The sequence below is a fragment of the Triticum dicoccoides genome, chromosome 1A, assembly GCF_002162155.2.
Source record: "Triticum dicoccoides isolate Atlit2015 ecotype Zavitan chromosome 1A, WEW_v2.0, whole genome shotgun sequence".
NCBI classification, from domain to species: domain Eukaryota; kingdom Viridiplantae; phylum Streptophyta; class Magnoliopsida; order Poales; family Poaceae; genus Triticum; species Triticum dicoccoides.
Window position 1 is genome coordinate 551573406 of NC_041380.1, and position 17406 is coordinate 551590811.

The window sequence follows — 17406 nt, forward strand, 5'->3', positions numbered from 1 at the left end:
TTGAGGACGGGGCCCTCCTTTGTCTGCTTGCCCTGGTCATCGTGCCGACGGTCCGAGAGGGCCTTGTTGCGGTGCTGGGGAGCGGCCTCAACGACGTCAGTGGCCTTGCCCTTGGCATGGCAATAGTTTCCCAAAAAGGCGTCCTTCCAAGAGCACCGCAACCCACCTTGGTTGCCATCACAGTCTGTGTCGCGCCGATCGACGACCGGAGGCTCGCCCCTGCATCCGGAGGCCGGTGCCCGCGAGGCCGCCCTCCTCCCAGGGGCCTGGCCGTCCTCGACACCGGCGGCCCAGGAACCAGGCTTAGTTCACGGGAAGGGGCGGTCGTCGTCATCGTCAGAGGAGGAAGGGATCCCGCTCTGGCCCGAGTGCGAGGAACGCGGCGAGATCGGGGTCCAGTCCTCCATCCGATCCACATGGATGAGCATGTCGTAGCGGCGGACGCCCGGCGGAGGAGGGACGCGGCGATCAGGCGGGGAGTATCCAATGATCTCATCGACGCGGCCCGCTCCCCTCTTGAGCACCCAGAGCGCCCGCGTGGTGGGGATGTGCAGGCGAACGTCTTGGTGTGGCCGCGCTCCAGGTTCCGGCTGTCAAGGCGGTCGATGCGGCCGAAGTCGCCGAACGCCTCGTCCGCCCCGTCCAAGGACCAGAGCTGCATCGAGGAGGCCTTCAACGACGATGCGGACGTGCAACGGTAGGCTCATGATGGCAGCGTGGTCGTCTTCGTGCCAGGCGCGGATGAAGAACTTGAAGCCGTCCACCTTGATGGAGCCCCTCCGCATGGCGTCGTCGCGGTGCGCCGGTAGGTCGAAATGGACCAGGAACGCCTCCGGCTGGTGGGAGGTGACGCGGAGCTGGAAAGGCGGCGTGCCTATCAGCTCCTCGATGGCCTTGCCCACCGCCATGGGGTTTGTCGCATGGATCCCGTCGACGGCAGAGAGCGTGACGGCGTGCTGGCAAAGGACGAACTCCTCGCACTCGAGGACGGGCGAGGCAACCACCACCTTGTTGCTGACCCGCGGCCGCCGCGCCGGGTCGCAGTGGAGGAAGCGGTCCATGGCCGGAGGGGGCGGAGAGGGGCGGGCCGGCGACGGGAAGCGGAGACGGTCACGCACCGGAGCCCTGGACGGAGCCGGCTTCAGTCTCTCGCGGGCGGTCCCTCCTGGACCCCCGTTCTTCGGGTTTTGTGGGCACTCCCAGGCGAAATGGCCCTGGCGCTTGCAAAGAATGCAGCGGAGAGGATCTTTGCAGTCCTTGCGGCGATGAAGCTTGCTGAGACACTGGAATCACTTCCCTTTGAACCTGCTTAAAAAGACGTCGCGGCTGGAGTGAGCATTGAAGTCCCTATGGCGGTCCGAGCGGCGCTCCGAGGAGGGGCGCGGACGAACCGCAGGTCTAGATCCGGCACGCCCCCCTTTCCGGGATCTGACCTCCGTCCAGCCAAGATCGTCCCCCGAGGGGGAGGAGTTGGCAACAGGGGATGGGGCGACCACCATGGATTTAAGGCGCCCAAGCCCATTGAGGGGTGACGCGCCCAGATCTGACGGGCAATCTCCGTCTCGCCGCAGGATTCGCGGCGTCGAAGTTGGATCTGAGCCCGCGACGGTGGTAGCTGGAGATGATGGCGAGGGCGGGGCCCCGGACGGACCGCGCGACGACGAGGAACCGCAGGGTTGGGGGGAGCGCCCGCGTGGAGGAGCAGCCGAGGCGGGACGGGACGGGGCGGCGGCCATTAAGGCCGGGATTTGTGGCCGCCGCGGCCGGAGTGGCCTGCGGCGCAGAGGAGCGAGAGCGGAGCTTTTTGGGCTGCTTGTTATCTTCTGGCATCGTGCTTCTGGAGATCCTGATCGGGAGCAGGATATCTGACCAAACGACCAACGGGGATCGATTGGAGATGTGCCAAATCATGCAGGCGCTGAAGAGGGTGGTGGCGACTGGGGAGGTCATGTCATTGCTGGATAGTAGGTTGGATGGGCAATTCAACCCTTGGCAAGCCATGGAAATGGTGAAGCTCTCATTGGCGTGCATGCAGGAAAGGAGCAAACGGCCGACCATGGATGACATCTGCAAAGCTCTTACAGCTTGCGATGACGAGGACGAGCACCCTGCCTACTTCCGGTGAATTCGATCTGTCACTATATTCCCCTGGATCTACTTTTTTTTTGAACCGGGCGTTACCCCTTTCCATTGCAAACAACGGAAATACAACCAGTTCCGAATACAGAGACAGGGAGAGGGAAAGAGGTAAGGCGAGTTCAAGCATTACCAGGAAACCCACTGCCACTCGGGTCGCCGTCGACCCGAACGCTGTGGGGCGAAAACCTGGTAACACCTACAGTTATCAGATAACTAAGTCCCACGACACCCAGAGAGGGTTACATGCCAACACACCAAAAGTATCATCAAATCAAAAGAGGGGAAACTACTATGAGGAAGATGGCCCTCCCAGCAGAACACTTCATTTCGTCCTGTCCTCAACGCAGTGTACCTCCACCACGATCTTCACGCTCCTCCAATTGGCTGGGCAGTGGTCCCGCAAAGTCTCATCAGCTGCATCGTGCTGGCCCTGGTCATCTCGGCACCTGAGCGAAGCTTGTCAGCGTCATCACCCTTCCGCAGTCCTGTCCAATACAAAAGAAAGGAGCATATAGAGAACACAATTTAAAAGGGAGACTTAATTTGCTTTTTCTCAAAGGTAGCCTTATTGCGAGCAAGCCAGATCGCCCAGCAGGTGGCAGCAAGACCAATAGTATAAAACTTATCCCCTCCTGGAAGAAAGGAATAGCACCAAGCAAAGAATTGCCAATAGTTATCGGGACACTTATCGGTACCAATAGCCACCCCAATAGATCGCCACACCACCCTAGCGACCGAACAAGTAAAGAACAAGTGCTGGGAAGTCTCAATTTCGTTACAGAATGAACAAACAGGGTTCCCAGGCCAATTCCTGTGACGCATCACCTGTCTAGTCAGCACTGCATCTTGCGAAAGTTGCCACATAAATTTTTTAATTTTGAGTGAAATTTTGGCCTTCCAAATCCATTTATAATGGCACCCACTGAGGGTTTTCTCCAGCAACTTATAAACAGATTTGGCACTAAATTTACCATTCTGATTCAAGCTCCAAACCACACGATCCTCTTTGTCAGTTAAAGAAAGTTTATTAACCGTATCCAAAACAACCCCCCATTGCTCAGACAGCACGGGAGTGAGCCTTCTTCTAAGAAAGGAAGCACTATCCACATTCAACACTTGTTTGATAGTACATTCAGGAATATTGCAAATGTCAAAGAGTTGAGGGTAATGCTCCTTAAACGGAAGCAGTCCGTTAATGGAGTCACTCTATACCCTGGCAATGTTTTCAGACTCGATGTTGATCTTTCTACCAGTCATGTAAACTTCTTGTAGCTTACATCTTTTTCTTCCTATAATATGTTGTTGTACCGCTATAAGAAGTGACAAAATATTGATGTGTGTAGTTTTTTTTTCTGCGGGTATTAATGTGTGTAGCTAACTATTCTATGAGTTGGCCTTTGTAATGGCATGTCTACTTAATACAACCAACAGGTGGCTCTACTATTAACCATGCTGAGAGAGAGGGAGTACATCCATGCATGCCTAATTGTTTACAACGAGATTAAATGCTTTGTTAATTCTGACTGCCTGCGTTATGATGTACTAACTATTAAAATGTGTCAACACATCTAAGACTAGTCATAGTGGGGAGTAACTTAGAATAGTAACATGCATATATTATTACTCTTGTAACATATGTGTTGTGTCATGTATCACTTCATTTATTAGGTTATAGACTCATTTTTTCTTAATATGTGTGATGTTACAGTAACTAGCCATGTTATCACATGACTCTTTTTTTATTAATTACATGTCACCTCATCTATTTTGTCTAGATAAGTGTGATATTATCCCTTATGTTACTCTCATTATGGATAGTCTAAAAGAAAACTTGCATGACTTGAAGTCCACGGTATGGTTGCTTGACTCGGAGTCTCGAGTCTCCGCCCGTTGCTTTCCCGCACTCATATTTCATTCTTTGCACTACTGTGGAATTAAATCATCGCGTGGCCCTAACCATACGAACATGTGATGGGAAATTAATACGAGTATGATGAAAAGCTGCTTCACTCCAGTCCAAGTCCTCTTCTTGCTTTCATGGGTGACGCTTCTTAGGGCATGTTTCGTTCTAATAAGTTACTTGACTTATAAGTCAGGTGACTTAAAATCAATGATTTATAAGATACGCCTATTTGGTTGTCATCTGATTTATAATTCACCTAACCACACCTTCTCATCTTGTTTTTTATGCAAAGATGATGAGACACATGCAAAAGAGGGTGACTTATAAGTTTTAAGTTGGGGTGGAGCAACTTATAACTTATAAGTTGAGGTGACTTATAAGTTGAGTCTGTTTGGCAAAATAAATCATTTTTTCACTTTTCGATTTATAAGTTGGTGATTTATTTGAAACCAAACATGCCCTTAACTATATGAAATTGTGGAATTAAGCGTGTACGATCCAGCTTGACTTGACTCCAGCAGAGTCCAGTATGTGCAGGTCTCCTCCGTGTCAACATATACACGTACGTGTCGTCCTCTTATACCTGCAGCATGTACATGTTACTTTCCTCGTTTGTTGGGCCCGTGTACAGTGATGCTATTTTAGGATTGTCATGTAGAAGAAATATTGAGTTGCAGCTTGGAGGACAAAGAAATCATAAAATAAGTTTGTCTTCTCTTAGTTAAGGGGTGATTTTTTAGTAACAATATGTCTCGCCATATATTTAGGATTATCTACTTGTGAGAGATAAGACTAAGACTAAGAAGTAATTCATTGTACATTATTTTTTGTTGTCGTCTCTTAATAACGCGACGAGTTGATAAGACGGTATATCACCACCATACATGCTCTAATCAGCTTCTCTCGTTATGCCTGCATCCTCGAGAATCTTCAAAGTTAAGTAGGCTACAAAAGGCCAAAAACCAAAAGGACCCTTTCTTCTGAAAGTCCTCCTCTACGCCCGAGCTCAAACAAGCTCGGGATAAACAGTAAATCAAAAAACATTGAAAAAACTTTTAAAAACTGATTTTTTAATGCAAACTTTAACAAATGTTCTAAAAGCTTTCAAGATTTCATCATGAAATCACTTCATGAAAGTCGTGGCAAAAAAAAAAAACCAATGCTCCAAAATGCTTTCGAAAGTAGCATTTTTAGAGTATCGATTTTGTTTCTTTTGCCACACCTTCCAGGAATGTGATTCCATGATGAAACTTTGCACGCAGTTGAAACATTTGTCATCCTTTGTAAAAAAATGAATTTTTTGATTTTTTAATTATGATTTTACTATTCACCCGAGCTCAATGGTGGATGCTTGCAGGTGGCCCCGACATTCCATCGTGCGTGTGGCAGCATGCGAGATGGCGCACGCAGGCACGACTGAAAAGACCACATGACGATGGCCCTAGCCGCGCCCGCGGTTCACCCATCATGGACCCTGAGGCCATCTATCCTGGTGTGCGCCGACTAGACAGAACGGACGGCAGGAGCCCGAGGGAGGCACACAGAGCCAACACGAAACGGACGGCACGGAGGCCAATGTCGCTTGCGGATGCTACCATGAGAGGACAAAATCAGAGTTTTGGCCTTTTTGAATAACTTTAGCATAAAATAAACCTCGCTGAAAATTTTAGCATGATCTGACCTCTTTTCTGGAATGTCAAACTGCTCGTCGTTGCTACTGCACTAAGAAATGTCACAACCCATAATGTTTAATCTTGGGAAACGCCACAGCCCATGATGTTTCACCTTGGAAAACGCCACAACTCATGGCATTTCACCTTGGAAAACATCGACAAATTCATCGTTTACACTAGAAGATTGGTTGTTTATCAAAAGGGTAAGTTCGTGCTAAAAATTCTAAAAAAAAGTCTAATCGTGTTAAAGTTTTCCCAAGGGTTCAAAACAGCGATTTTGTCCCTCATGTGGCGGGTCCTCCAACATTCTTTATAATAAGAGTATATAATATTAAAAACATACCAAAATAATTTGGTACATACCAAATCCAAACTGTATCTTAATTTTATACCATAATTACTGAAGTATTAATATCGTATAAACCGAACCATGTAATAAACTGAATAGACCGGATGCATAGAGTTACTCCTCATGTGCCCTGATCGAATATGAAGTGTCAGTCTGTCGTTCTCGAGCCTAGTTTTCCAAAAGTGCTGATGACAATATGCTTCCAGTATAAAGTGTCATTGAGCCCCTAAAATCGTCAGGCATCTTCACTAAGTCTGTTAGAGATCCTGTGCTTGGGTGATAAAGTTGTAGGATGCACCGAGAATCATATAGATCTTCCTCTTCTTTCTTGAACGCGTTCAACATAAGTATCCTTCCGTCAACGAAGATCTCCAGTACTTTAAAAAAGCGCCAATTTTTAGTCATTTGTATCGTACACTCTCTTTTCCATGTGCTCTTCTCAGGATCAACTAGAAGCCATATGTTAGTGTATAGGTCACCTAGATAGCAAGGTGACCATACGGTCTGAGTAACGCTCAAAGTATTTTTGAGCTCTGCTAGTGTCATCTCCCAATTTTCATCCTCCCTCGGGCACCCGGTTGGCGGCCCGTCGATCATCGCCTTCCACTCCTCGCTCAAAGTATTTTCTGTTTTCTTGTGTACAGCCATCTTAAGAAAAGAAAACTCTACGTACGTACATATCTTTATCCATATGTTGTTTCACAGTGGAGAATCAAAGCAGGGCCTATGTATGTATGTATGTACTGTATCTATGTATGCCAACCTACTTCAAGTAGGCTAGCCACCATAATAAAGAAGAATAATTGGACGTTGGTTCTATATAAGGATAGTGGTTGAGCCGTTGAGGCACATATTGGGAACCACTTGGACGCATGTATAAAAGACAAAATTAATAAAGTCGTCAAGATTGTTAGAAAATTTAAAATTTTGAAAAGTTCTATATTGATTATTACCCCGCTCAGCTGTCCAAAACTATGTTATATATTAATAAGTTGTGGCCACCGACAAAAAATATCTTTTTCTAGAATACCCACAATCATGTGTATCATAGAATAGAAGAAAGGGAAAGAGTCCCATCCAGAAGTCTACAATGGTGGCCTACGGCCTTTGTTACATGCAACTACTCTCAAGTCTCAAGATGTCTGCCTATACAGATTTTGGAAGAAAGATGACATGTCTCCATGTAGCAGGCCCGCAAGTTGCCAAGTCCGTCCCTTGTCGTAGATCCTACGCAGAAGTGCCGAGACAGATGGAGAAGCGTTGACGAAGGCTATTGTGTTTTGGTGTTTCCAAATTTCCCAGCAAAAGAGGGCAACGACGGTTTGCAAATCCTTCCCGACCACCGCCTATGGCTGCAATCTCGAATGCACCGATACGGATACGGGTATCAGTATCGGGCCAATACGGATACATAAATTCATTATTTTCAAAAAATGCCAATACGGATACGTTGTAGGTACTCAAAGCCATCCGGAGGAGATGAGAATGATAGATCTTCAGAGATCAGAGAAGAAAGAAGAGGAGATGAGCTTGGCTGGGTAGGGGAAATGGAGAAGAGAAGTGTCCATACATGGCTATTGCGTGAGAGGGGACGTTGGTGAGTAGGAGGAGGAGCTGATCGCCGGCTAGCCGCCACTGCTGCTGGCCCTGGGACCTGGGTGAGCAGCTGCTGGCGACACAGCCGCCGCCTGGTGTGAGCATGGGAGGGAGGAAAGGCGCTGTGAGGGAAAGGATGGGGGCATTGGGGCACTAGGGTTGCTGGTTGCTTCTTAACTGGGCCGAGCGGGCTCTTACCTGGGCTGGAAAAGTATCCAAAACGTACTGGTAAAGTATCCTTAGAGTATCGTAATTGTTTTAAATCATTTATTCTTGGATACTCCAGCGATACGTATCGGGGGCGTATCGGAGGAGTATCGGTGTTGGATACGGTATCCGATACGGATTCGCTGGTCGGCTGAAGTATCCGTGCATTCGAGGCTGCAATGAAGCGCACCAAGGCAGTAATCTGTCCTCCGACAAGGGCATTCACTCTTGTCCTCCCCAAGCAATGAACACAGGGTGCCAAACCAAGCACGCGAAAACGCAGAACACCATCAAGTGATCGATTGTTTCCGCATCTGACGGCAAAGCGGGCACTCGTCCTGGTGCGGAAGTCCACATTTGGCCAAACGCCCTCAAGTCCAGCACCTGTTCTTATATGCTAGCCAAGCGAACAATCTACACCGCAATGGAACCCAGCACTCCCAGACGATCTTGGTTGCAGGATCATGCTCGCGTCCAAAAAATTCGGCTTGTACACGCGGATTGGACAACCTAACTAGCTTGTGTGCACTTTGTTGATCTCAAAATTGGGTCACGAGTTGGTTTCACTGTGTTGTCGTCGAGGCTATCCGGACTGGACGGCCTTATTCATTCAGTTTTCTTTTAGCTTGATTGAAAAACGTTTTTATATTATAAGACAGAGGGAGTAATATAAGACCATTTAGATTCTCCTCAAAAAAATCGTTTAGATCACTTACAGAGGAAGCAAGTCTTAAGATCTGTGTGTAAGGTAGATCAATTTTTTTTCTTAGATATATAAAAGTCTGAAGCGCTCTATGTGTCAGGCAGATCAAGCAGCTCTTTGGGCCTTCCAGGCAACTCCACTCGGCTCGTAGTCCGATCTTCTTCTTGTGCGCCTCATTCCATAGGACATCACCAGGTTGCCCATGTGCGACCCGCTCGTCGGCACAACCTGTATGCTACCACTGGTAGAATCTAAAGGGCCTTCTAGACCAATTGGACGTGCCACTCTAGCCAACACAGGACTATTGCTCGAAGAACTGCAAACTCCATTGTCTTCTTCAAGGTGCTAATCACGGGTATTAGGTTGGGTACAATATAGGGGACCGACTACTTGTAAGTCGCATGATATTTTTGGCATAAGTTGATTTTCCCTGCCATCCTCCTTCTCGAGCGATCTCCCCTACACCCGATGTCCTTGCGATCTCTCGCCGACACGTTGCGGGTCGTTGTGATCTCCCTGGCTTGAGGTTGGTCGATGTCCTATCCGAGCAATGGAAAAAAAACAAAAAGACCCCTCACCCACACTCGACAACCTTCTTCGCACTTCCATCGGCGACCGTCGGCTCCGTCTCTGGCACAGTCCTAGTGAGGCCACGCTGGGGACGCTGCAGGCACGATCCTGGTGAGGCCTCGCCAGGACAGTACGGGCGGCCCTCATACCCGTCTCCATCTCGGGGCCGCTCCCCCCCTCGCCGCCCCAACTCCGACTTCCCTGACGATCAGGCCATCCGGACGGCACTGCTCGACTCGCGCCACGGTCTTCTCCTCGTGCGACTCGTCCCACGCGACGAACTAATCAACGCGTCCTGTAGATTTAACAGTTTGGCCCTGTTGGACCCACTCGCCATCACAAGTCGTGTGCTACCACTGCTAGACACCAATGGGCACCTCAGAATCATCTGATGTGCCATTATAACAGATGCGGATTGTTGCCCGAAAGAACGGCGATGCCCGGCTCCGACGTCGTCAACCTACCCAGCCTTCTTCAAGGTGCTAATCATTGGTATCTTCCAAGTTGGTGATCTGCCAGGGTACAAGCTATGCATCTTCACGTCCTCCGATTCAAGGTGGAGCACGCCCGTAAAGTTCTATGACCCTTGGGAGCATCGAGTATATGCGGCGCCAATACAAGCCAACGCTGTCGTGTGCCAAGGCACGGCACACTGGCTATTCAAGAGCATCTCAAAAGACTACGCACTAGAAGTAAGCCTTGAGACCGCCCACATCTCTCTTACAAAGCTCCCGGTCACACTGAGCAACACCGGTTGCAAATGTTCTAGTACATCACTGCTTAGTGTCAATAGTGACGGAAAGTTGTTGTTGCTTTCCGTACATTATAAATTCCTCTCGCTAGAGATCTGGACACGTCAAGGTGACAACATGAGTGGAGATGGCACTGCGGACCGGCTCCACACTAAGACGATTGAGCTAAACCGACCCCAACAAGGTTGGGTCGTCCCGGCACAATGCATCTGCCTGGGTTAGATGGGCGGTGCATTGCTCCTCAAGGACAACCAAGGTTGCACGCACATTCTTGAACTCCAAACCGGGGCAATGGAGATTGTCCAAAGCTCGTTTTGCAGTGTTGTTGTCAGAGCTATCCCGTTTGAGATCGACTGGCTGGCCTTCTTCATGTCTCGCTTGGCGGGCGGTAGCATTGAGAGGACCAAATTTGGAGGAGCTACATTGGACTCTTTTGGGGAGGAATTGTTCGGCCAGTTACTTTTGGGTTAATATATGAGTTGTACTGCATGTGCCTCGTAAGAGCTACAAAAGTGTAAAGTTTTGTGTGTGGTGGATGTTTTTTGTTTTGAACGCTGAAGTGTGGCAAACTTGATGGACATGCAAAATAATTAAGATCATGGACACTGGCTACGGGCTACGGCTTCTTCGTCAGATCAAGAGGATGAAATTGCAGTATGCAACTTAATTTGTGCTTGGGGTGCTGAATGTCCTCTCTGGGTTCTTTCAAGCTGCCCGTTTTGACATGTTCTAAATTTAGACATGGTGTGCTAGCTCAACAAATAGTAATGAATGGTTTCGTCTGTATTATGTGAATATCAATTACTATCTAAAAAGAAAACTTTACATTTTATTGTGATTAAAATTGACATGTTTGCATCTATTGCACTATCTCGCTTCTTAGTTCGTCAATACTTCTTGATAAACAAAGCTCAGTGAAACAGAGGACCATGGTGATCCCATTTGATACACGAGGGCAAGATTGTGAAACATGAAAGGTTGTAAATGAGTTGGGATGTAGTTACACCTCAACTAAAAAAAATCCACTCTCCGATTAAAGTTAGTTGCCAGCGAAACAAAATGGTGTCCTTCCTTTTCCCTATGATACGATGGAAGTCATGAATAGGTTGAACCAGTACAAAGCTACAAAAGTTTTTTTTTACAGGCAACGGCAAGAGCACTGCCAATTCATAAAAGGGGGAAGCGGCAGGGACCAAAAGCCCCAAAGTACAGTACTCCTACATAACAATGCGCTGAACCACACAGGATTCAGCCAAAGCACACAAAAACTCAAACTGGATCAAAAGAGGAAAAGACCAAGGAAACGAAGAACAGAAAAGAAGAGAGATGGGCAATCCTCAAGTGATGGCCTCCCAAAGCAGCGAAAGACGCTACAAAAGAAATGGATATAAGATCGATGCAAATGAAGATCACTGGACTAAAAGTAATAAACAACTCCCTCTATCTCAAATATAAAACGTTTTTTAGCCTAGATCAGAATTTTGTATGATGAAGTGTGTCAAGCTTCTTAAGATGAAAATACACGCAGTAACACACGCAGCAGCAGAGTGTGCATGAAGTAGCTCAGAGAACATCTAACATGAAACAAGAATGGGGTAAGGTAGACTTAAATTGTGTCGCAGATTTCAGTTGAAGCGTTTTCATCTCGCACTCGCTCCACCATTTACTTACTCAAATTTCCCCCTTTTTTCTAGGTCACAACTCACAAATCCCTAAGGCCTTGTTTGGTTACACCCCTCCACAAGAGGATTGGAGGGGATTTGGGGAGGTTTTGACTTGCAAGGGATTAAATCCACTTCAATCCCTGCCAAACCCCCTTTGAATCCCTCTCAACCGAACACAGCCTAAAAAAAATCTCAAACTCTAAGAAAAGATCGAGCGCGACATCCTCTCTTCTCTCTTCGCATTTGTCTCTTTTGAGGTGCCATCCTGTGATGTTGACCCCGCAGGTCTATCTCTATTCACCTTGAGCCATGCACTGCATTATACGCTGTAAGTCCACCAACTAGTGATTGTTTTCCCTTTGTATGGACTAACCGAATGCTTCCATCATTCATAGAAGTTCATCCAGCTAATTGATATGACATGCGAGAATGAGCCGTCACCTAAATGCGATGAGCCAGTTCTAGCCATGGTTTTGCATTTCAGTTTCAAAACTATTCAATCCACAGGCGAAATCACTAGATTTCATTGAATTTCTGTGATTTTGGCTTTCATTAATTTCGGCCAAAAGTTCCAGCAGAATTTGATTGAGATCTGAAAATTTTAAAAATAATTTGAGAAGTATTTGAATTTGCATGTGCTATTGTAATTGCCGGAATAGTTTGGCTGGAAGTTAGGCAATTATTTTATTTTAGTACCTAATTAAATGACTGAAGTTTTCGAAATTTTAGTAAAATTCACTGAAAGAGAAAACCACTATGTTGTTAATCCACGCACATCTGAACAACCAAACTCAACGGGGAAACAAATATCTTAATCCAAATATATATTATAGACCAGGGTATCACGCACGTCATGCTGGAGGGTAGTCTTCTCAAGGAAAAGAGTTGTACCAGAATGATGTCAAAAAAAAAGAGTTGTACCAGAATGATGCCAAAAAAAAAGAGTTGTACCAGAAGTCCGGGATTAGCTCATGCAAAAGAATACGGGAAGGATCAAATCTCTGGAAAGATCAAGACCCAATGGAGAAGAAACGCACGATCGCACGTCAATCGCTCGCAAGTACACCGCGCGCCGGCCCTAGTGGAGAAGGATCGATGGAGACGCTGCCGGACGACGTGGTGGTGGAGATCCTGGTGCGCGTGCCGGATGTGGCAGACCTCTTCCGCTGCGCCGCGACGTGCAAGCGATGCCGCATCCTCATCGCCGAGCCGTCTTTCCTCCGCCGCCGCTGGCCGGAGGGCGTGAGCCACCTGTCCTCCCTGCTCGGCCTCTTCACCGTGCAACAGCCCCGTGAAGAACCAACAGAAGGGGACTCTACGGCTGCGCCCATGCCGCCCTTCACCCCAGTGCCATGGTGCTCCCTCGGAGAACGCTACAGCTTCCTCACCTGCCCTTGTCCTCCTGACAGCCAGGCAGCGGTGCTCACCTCGCGCTGTGGCCTTCTTGTTCTGTGCTTCGTCCCACTAAACGAACCCACCAATGGGCACGAGAAGACCATGAACCTGGCATTGTACGATCCAATCGCCGGCAAAGGCCGTGACCTGCCTGAGTTGAAGAGCGACAGACCTTTCCGAATAGAAGGATGCGCCCTTCTAACCCGTGCCGATTGTTGCCCGGACGAAACGCGAGGGGCGGTGGCGGCGTCCTTCTTCAAAGTGCTTATCATCGGCGGCGACCGAGATGAGCCACGGCACAACCTCCATGTGTTCACTTCCACGGGGTCGAGCTCGAGCTGGAGCACGCCTAGGGGGTGCTATGACTCTTTGGAGGACGACGACACGCGTGTCGTGTCTCAGCAGACCACCGCTGTCGTGTGCCACGGCGGCATTGCGCATTGGCTCTTCAAGAATACGTCCAACTTGTACGTACTCAGTGTGTGTGCTAGGACCACAGAGATGTCCTTGACAAGGCTCCCAGTCACACCGGACCAAACTCAGCCACTGCTTGGAGTCACCAACGACGGGACGCCATGCTTGCTTCGCTTGGACGGGAAATGCATCATGCTGGAGATCTGGACACGCCGGAGTGACCCCATCATTGGAGACTGCAGCAACACAGAGCGCTGGCATCGCACCAAGATGATCGAGTTACAACGACCCGAGCGGGGCAAGATCGACCAGGTGCAGTGCGTTTGTGTGGGTCAGACGAGCGGCATACTGCTCGTCAAGGACAATCAAGAAGACGTGTACATTGTAGATCTCCAAACAGGGGCAATGGAGGCTGTCACCAACTGGTTTCGCGGCATTCTCGTGATGGCTATCCCTTTTGAGATGGATTGGCCAGAATTCTTCACGCGCAACTTGGCAAACACTAGGATCGAGCGAGCTAAACTGGGAGGAGTTCTATACAAAAATTGCTGGCCCTTTTTGGGATAAATAGTTGTGTCACTTGTCTTTGGGTCAATTTCCATGAGTTGGGCCTGGTAAGATCTACATGAACCTAAGTTCTGCCTGCGTGCAAGATTTCATGAACTTGCAAGTTCATTATTGATCATTGTGCAGCGTCAAGGCAAGGAACAAATGTTGCAAGGCTTGCCCCGCTTCATCAGATTAAGAGGATTAACTGCTGCCACACACAACTTTGTGCTTGTGGTGCAGAGTGCGGCCTGTGCATTTTATTGTTAGTTTTAACTTTCATCCTCTCCTGTTCAGACTTGGTGTGCTAGCTGGACCTTTGATATTCTGTTGAGAAAATAGTAAGGAGTGCTGAATTGTGTTTTGCATTATGGGAAGCTCCATTATCTAAGAAGGAAAAATTGCAGCTAATTTTGATCATAAGTGGCATTTCATTTGCACATGTAGCACTACTGTTCTTTACATTCTTCGCTATAAGTAGAGATCAAGATAAAACTGTGCTATTTGACTAGAACGCACGGACGCGCCAAGTAAGCACTTTATTAAAATCCAAAATTCTTTTCTGGAATTTATGTATGCGACTATCATATTTAATACCTGAAATATGGATCTGACTGTGAGTGGTGGGATCAGTATGTGCCGGTAAATTAAACGAAAATAACCGCAGATAAATAAAATAGAGAAGGTGAGAGTTTGAATGTATAACGTGTCCGAGGGCGGAACAAAGTGTAGAACGGGCCAATAGCTTACTTAGTCGGCCATCTGCTGTTTCTTTTTTGAAGTTCATCCATCTCCTATTATTCACAAAACGCAGGAATCTCTGCCGAAACAATGTGCAGAATACAATCAGGTGGATGGTGTAACCAAACCATACAAAAATCACTAGATACCCCTTCCCTTGCTAGCACATGTTTTTTTATGAGCAAAAGAGGGCTCTCCCCTCCAATTTCATTAACGAAACCATCAGCCACCAACAACATCCCAACAACGCCACAACAATATTCAAAGTACTACCAGGAATCTAAAGAAGTTCTACTTATTACATTGGCAGCAAACAGGAGGGCGCAGCCCACAAAGCAAACATCTAGAGATGCAAAGAGAAATAACGCTGGGGACGAAGCTTGAACATCCAGAGATGCAAAGAGAAACTACATAAGATTGCGGACACAGGGATGGCTTCTTCGTTGGATCAACAAGATGATATTGCCATATGCAGAGTAATTTGTGTACATTTATACGAGATATATGCTACAATATGTTTACCTTTAGATTTGTATTTGAAAGAAGATTCTCAGATTATAATTTTTGTTACATATAGTTTATACTTTACTACTTAAAATTATGGTCAAAGTTTGACACTAATACGAGTGAGCCTAATAAACCCGATCGAACAGAGAAGGCAGTTCAGAGAACATCTAAACTGAAACAAGAATGGGATCAGGTAGAATTAGATTATTTCGTAGATTTCAGTTGAAGCATTTTCATCTTGCACTTGCTCCACCATTTACTTACCCCAAATTTCGTTTTTTGTTGCTGGGTCACAACTCTCACAAATCCCTGAAGAAAAATCTCAAACCCTAAGAAAAGATCTAGTGTGGCATCCTCTCTTCTGTCTTCATATTTGTCTCCTTTGGGGTGCCATCTTGTGATGTTCGCCCTAGGTCCATCTCTCTATTCACCCGCAAAAAAAAGTCTCGAGAAAATTGTTGTACGACGATAGCTCATGGAAAAGAATACGGGAAGGAAAAATCTCTGGAAAAGGTCTATACAATTTTCCAATCAAGACCCAATCAGCGGTTGGAAAGAAATGCACGATCGCTCGCAAGTCCGCCGCGCGCCAGCCCTAGTGGAGGACGATCGAATCGATGGAGACGCTGTCGGACGACGTGGTGGTGGAGATCCTGGTGCGCGTGATGGATGTGGCAGCCCTCTTCCGCTGCGCCACGACGTGCAAGCGATGCCGCCTCCTCATTGCCGAGCTGTCTTTCCTCCGCCGCTGCTGGCCGGCTGGAAATTTTAGCGTGATCTGACCTCTTTATTGCAACTTTAACCTGCCCGGCGTTGCTACTCCACTAAGAAACGCCACAACCCATGACATTTCATCTTGGGAAACGCCACAACCCATAGCCTTTCACCTTGGAAAACATCGATAAATTCGTCGCTTGTATGTGGAGAAGAGTCGCCAGAAGGTTGGTCGTTTATCAAAAAGGTAAGACCATGCTAAAAATTCTGAAGAGAGTCAAATTGTGTTAGGCCTCTTTTGGTTCATAGGATATGATTATCATAGGAATATGAATCTTGTAGGAAATGAGATGTGTAAGACAATAAGTTTTGGGGAACCAGCACAACCCTCTAGGGGTGGCTTATCTCATTATATATAATGGTTGTGTTACAATATGTACCATATACGTACATAGGTACAGAAGCTATACATAGTCTAACACCCTCACTCAATCTTAGCCACTTTCTAAAGAACTGAGAAGGGTAAGATTGCGCCTACAAGCCTCAAACTGTGGCAGCGGTAAAGGCTTAGTGAAGATGTCTGCAAGTTGATCCTTAGATGAGATAAACTTGATCTGGAGTTGCTTCTGTGATACACGTTCCCGTACAAAGTGATAGTCAACTTCAATGTGTTTCATTCGGGCATGAAATACTGGATTTGCAGAAAGGTATGTAGCACCGATGTTATCACACCAAAGAATAGGAGGCTGTGGTTGAGACAAACCCAACTCCTGAAGCAAAGACTGCACCAAAATAATCTCTGCAGTAGCATTAGCCACAGCCTTGTACTCAGCTTCAGTACTGCTACGTGACACAGTAGCCTGTTTCCGAGCACTCCAGGCGATCAAATTAGAGCCAAAGAATACTGCATAACCCCCCGTGGATCGCCTGTCATCTGGGCTACCAGCCCAATCTGCATCAGAGAAGGCCGAAAGGACCCGAGAGGAAGTCGGCCGAATATGCATACCAAATGTCAGGGTGAACTGAACATAACGAAGAATGCGTTTAACAGCAGCCCAATGAGTATCTCTGGGAGCCTGAAGATACTGACAAACCCTGTTAACATCATAAGAGATATCTGGTCTCGTGATCGTCAAGTACTGAAGTCCACCAACAATGCTCCTGTACTCTGTGGCATCCGCAGGAGACAAAAGCTCACCATCAACAGCTGTTATCTTATCGGTAGACGACATGGGTGTGGTGGTCGGTTTGCACTTCAGCATGCCAGCTCTCTGTAATAACTCCAAGGAGTACTTCTTCTGCGTAAGGACAAGACCAGTAGCACGAGAAGTGACCTCAACTCCAAGAAAGTAGTGAAGCTTCCCAAGATCTTTGACCGCAAAATCAGCACCAAGAGAGCAGACAAGAGCATCAGCAGCATACTGAGAAGAGCTGACAAGGATAATATCATCGACATATACCAAAAGATACATAGTGACTTCTGGCTTCTGTAGAAGAAATAACGAAGTGTCAGCAGTAGACGGCACAAACCCA

The 17406-nt window shown here is 47.3% G+C and overlaps 1 protein-coding gene and 1 pseudogene across 1 annotated transcript; both read left to right on the top strand.

The window, feature by feature from the left end:
• The window catches only part of LOC119355076, a 10164-nt pseudogene extending 8039 nt beyond the window's left edge, over positions 1–2125 (top strand).
• Positions 2126–12651: 10526 nt separating this feature from the next.
• On the top strand, positions 12652–13990 carry LOC119326361. The gene has a single exon (XM_037600048.1). The coding sequence runs from the start codon at positions 12652–12654 to the stop codon at positions 13930–13932; it is 1281 nt and encodes a 426-aa protein (XP_037455945.1). The 3' UTR covers positions 13933–13990.
• The last annotated feature ends 3416 nt before the right edge of the window (positions 13991–17406 follow it).

Coding starts and splice junctions, on each gene's coding strand:
- LOC119326361 (XM_037600048.1), top strand. CDS start 12,652: ATGGAGACGCTGCCGGACGACGTGGTGGTGGAGATCCTGGTGCGCGTG.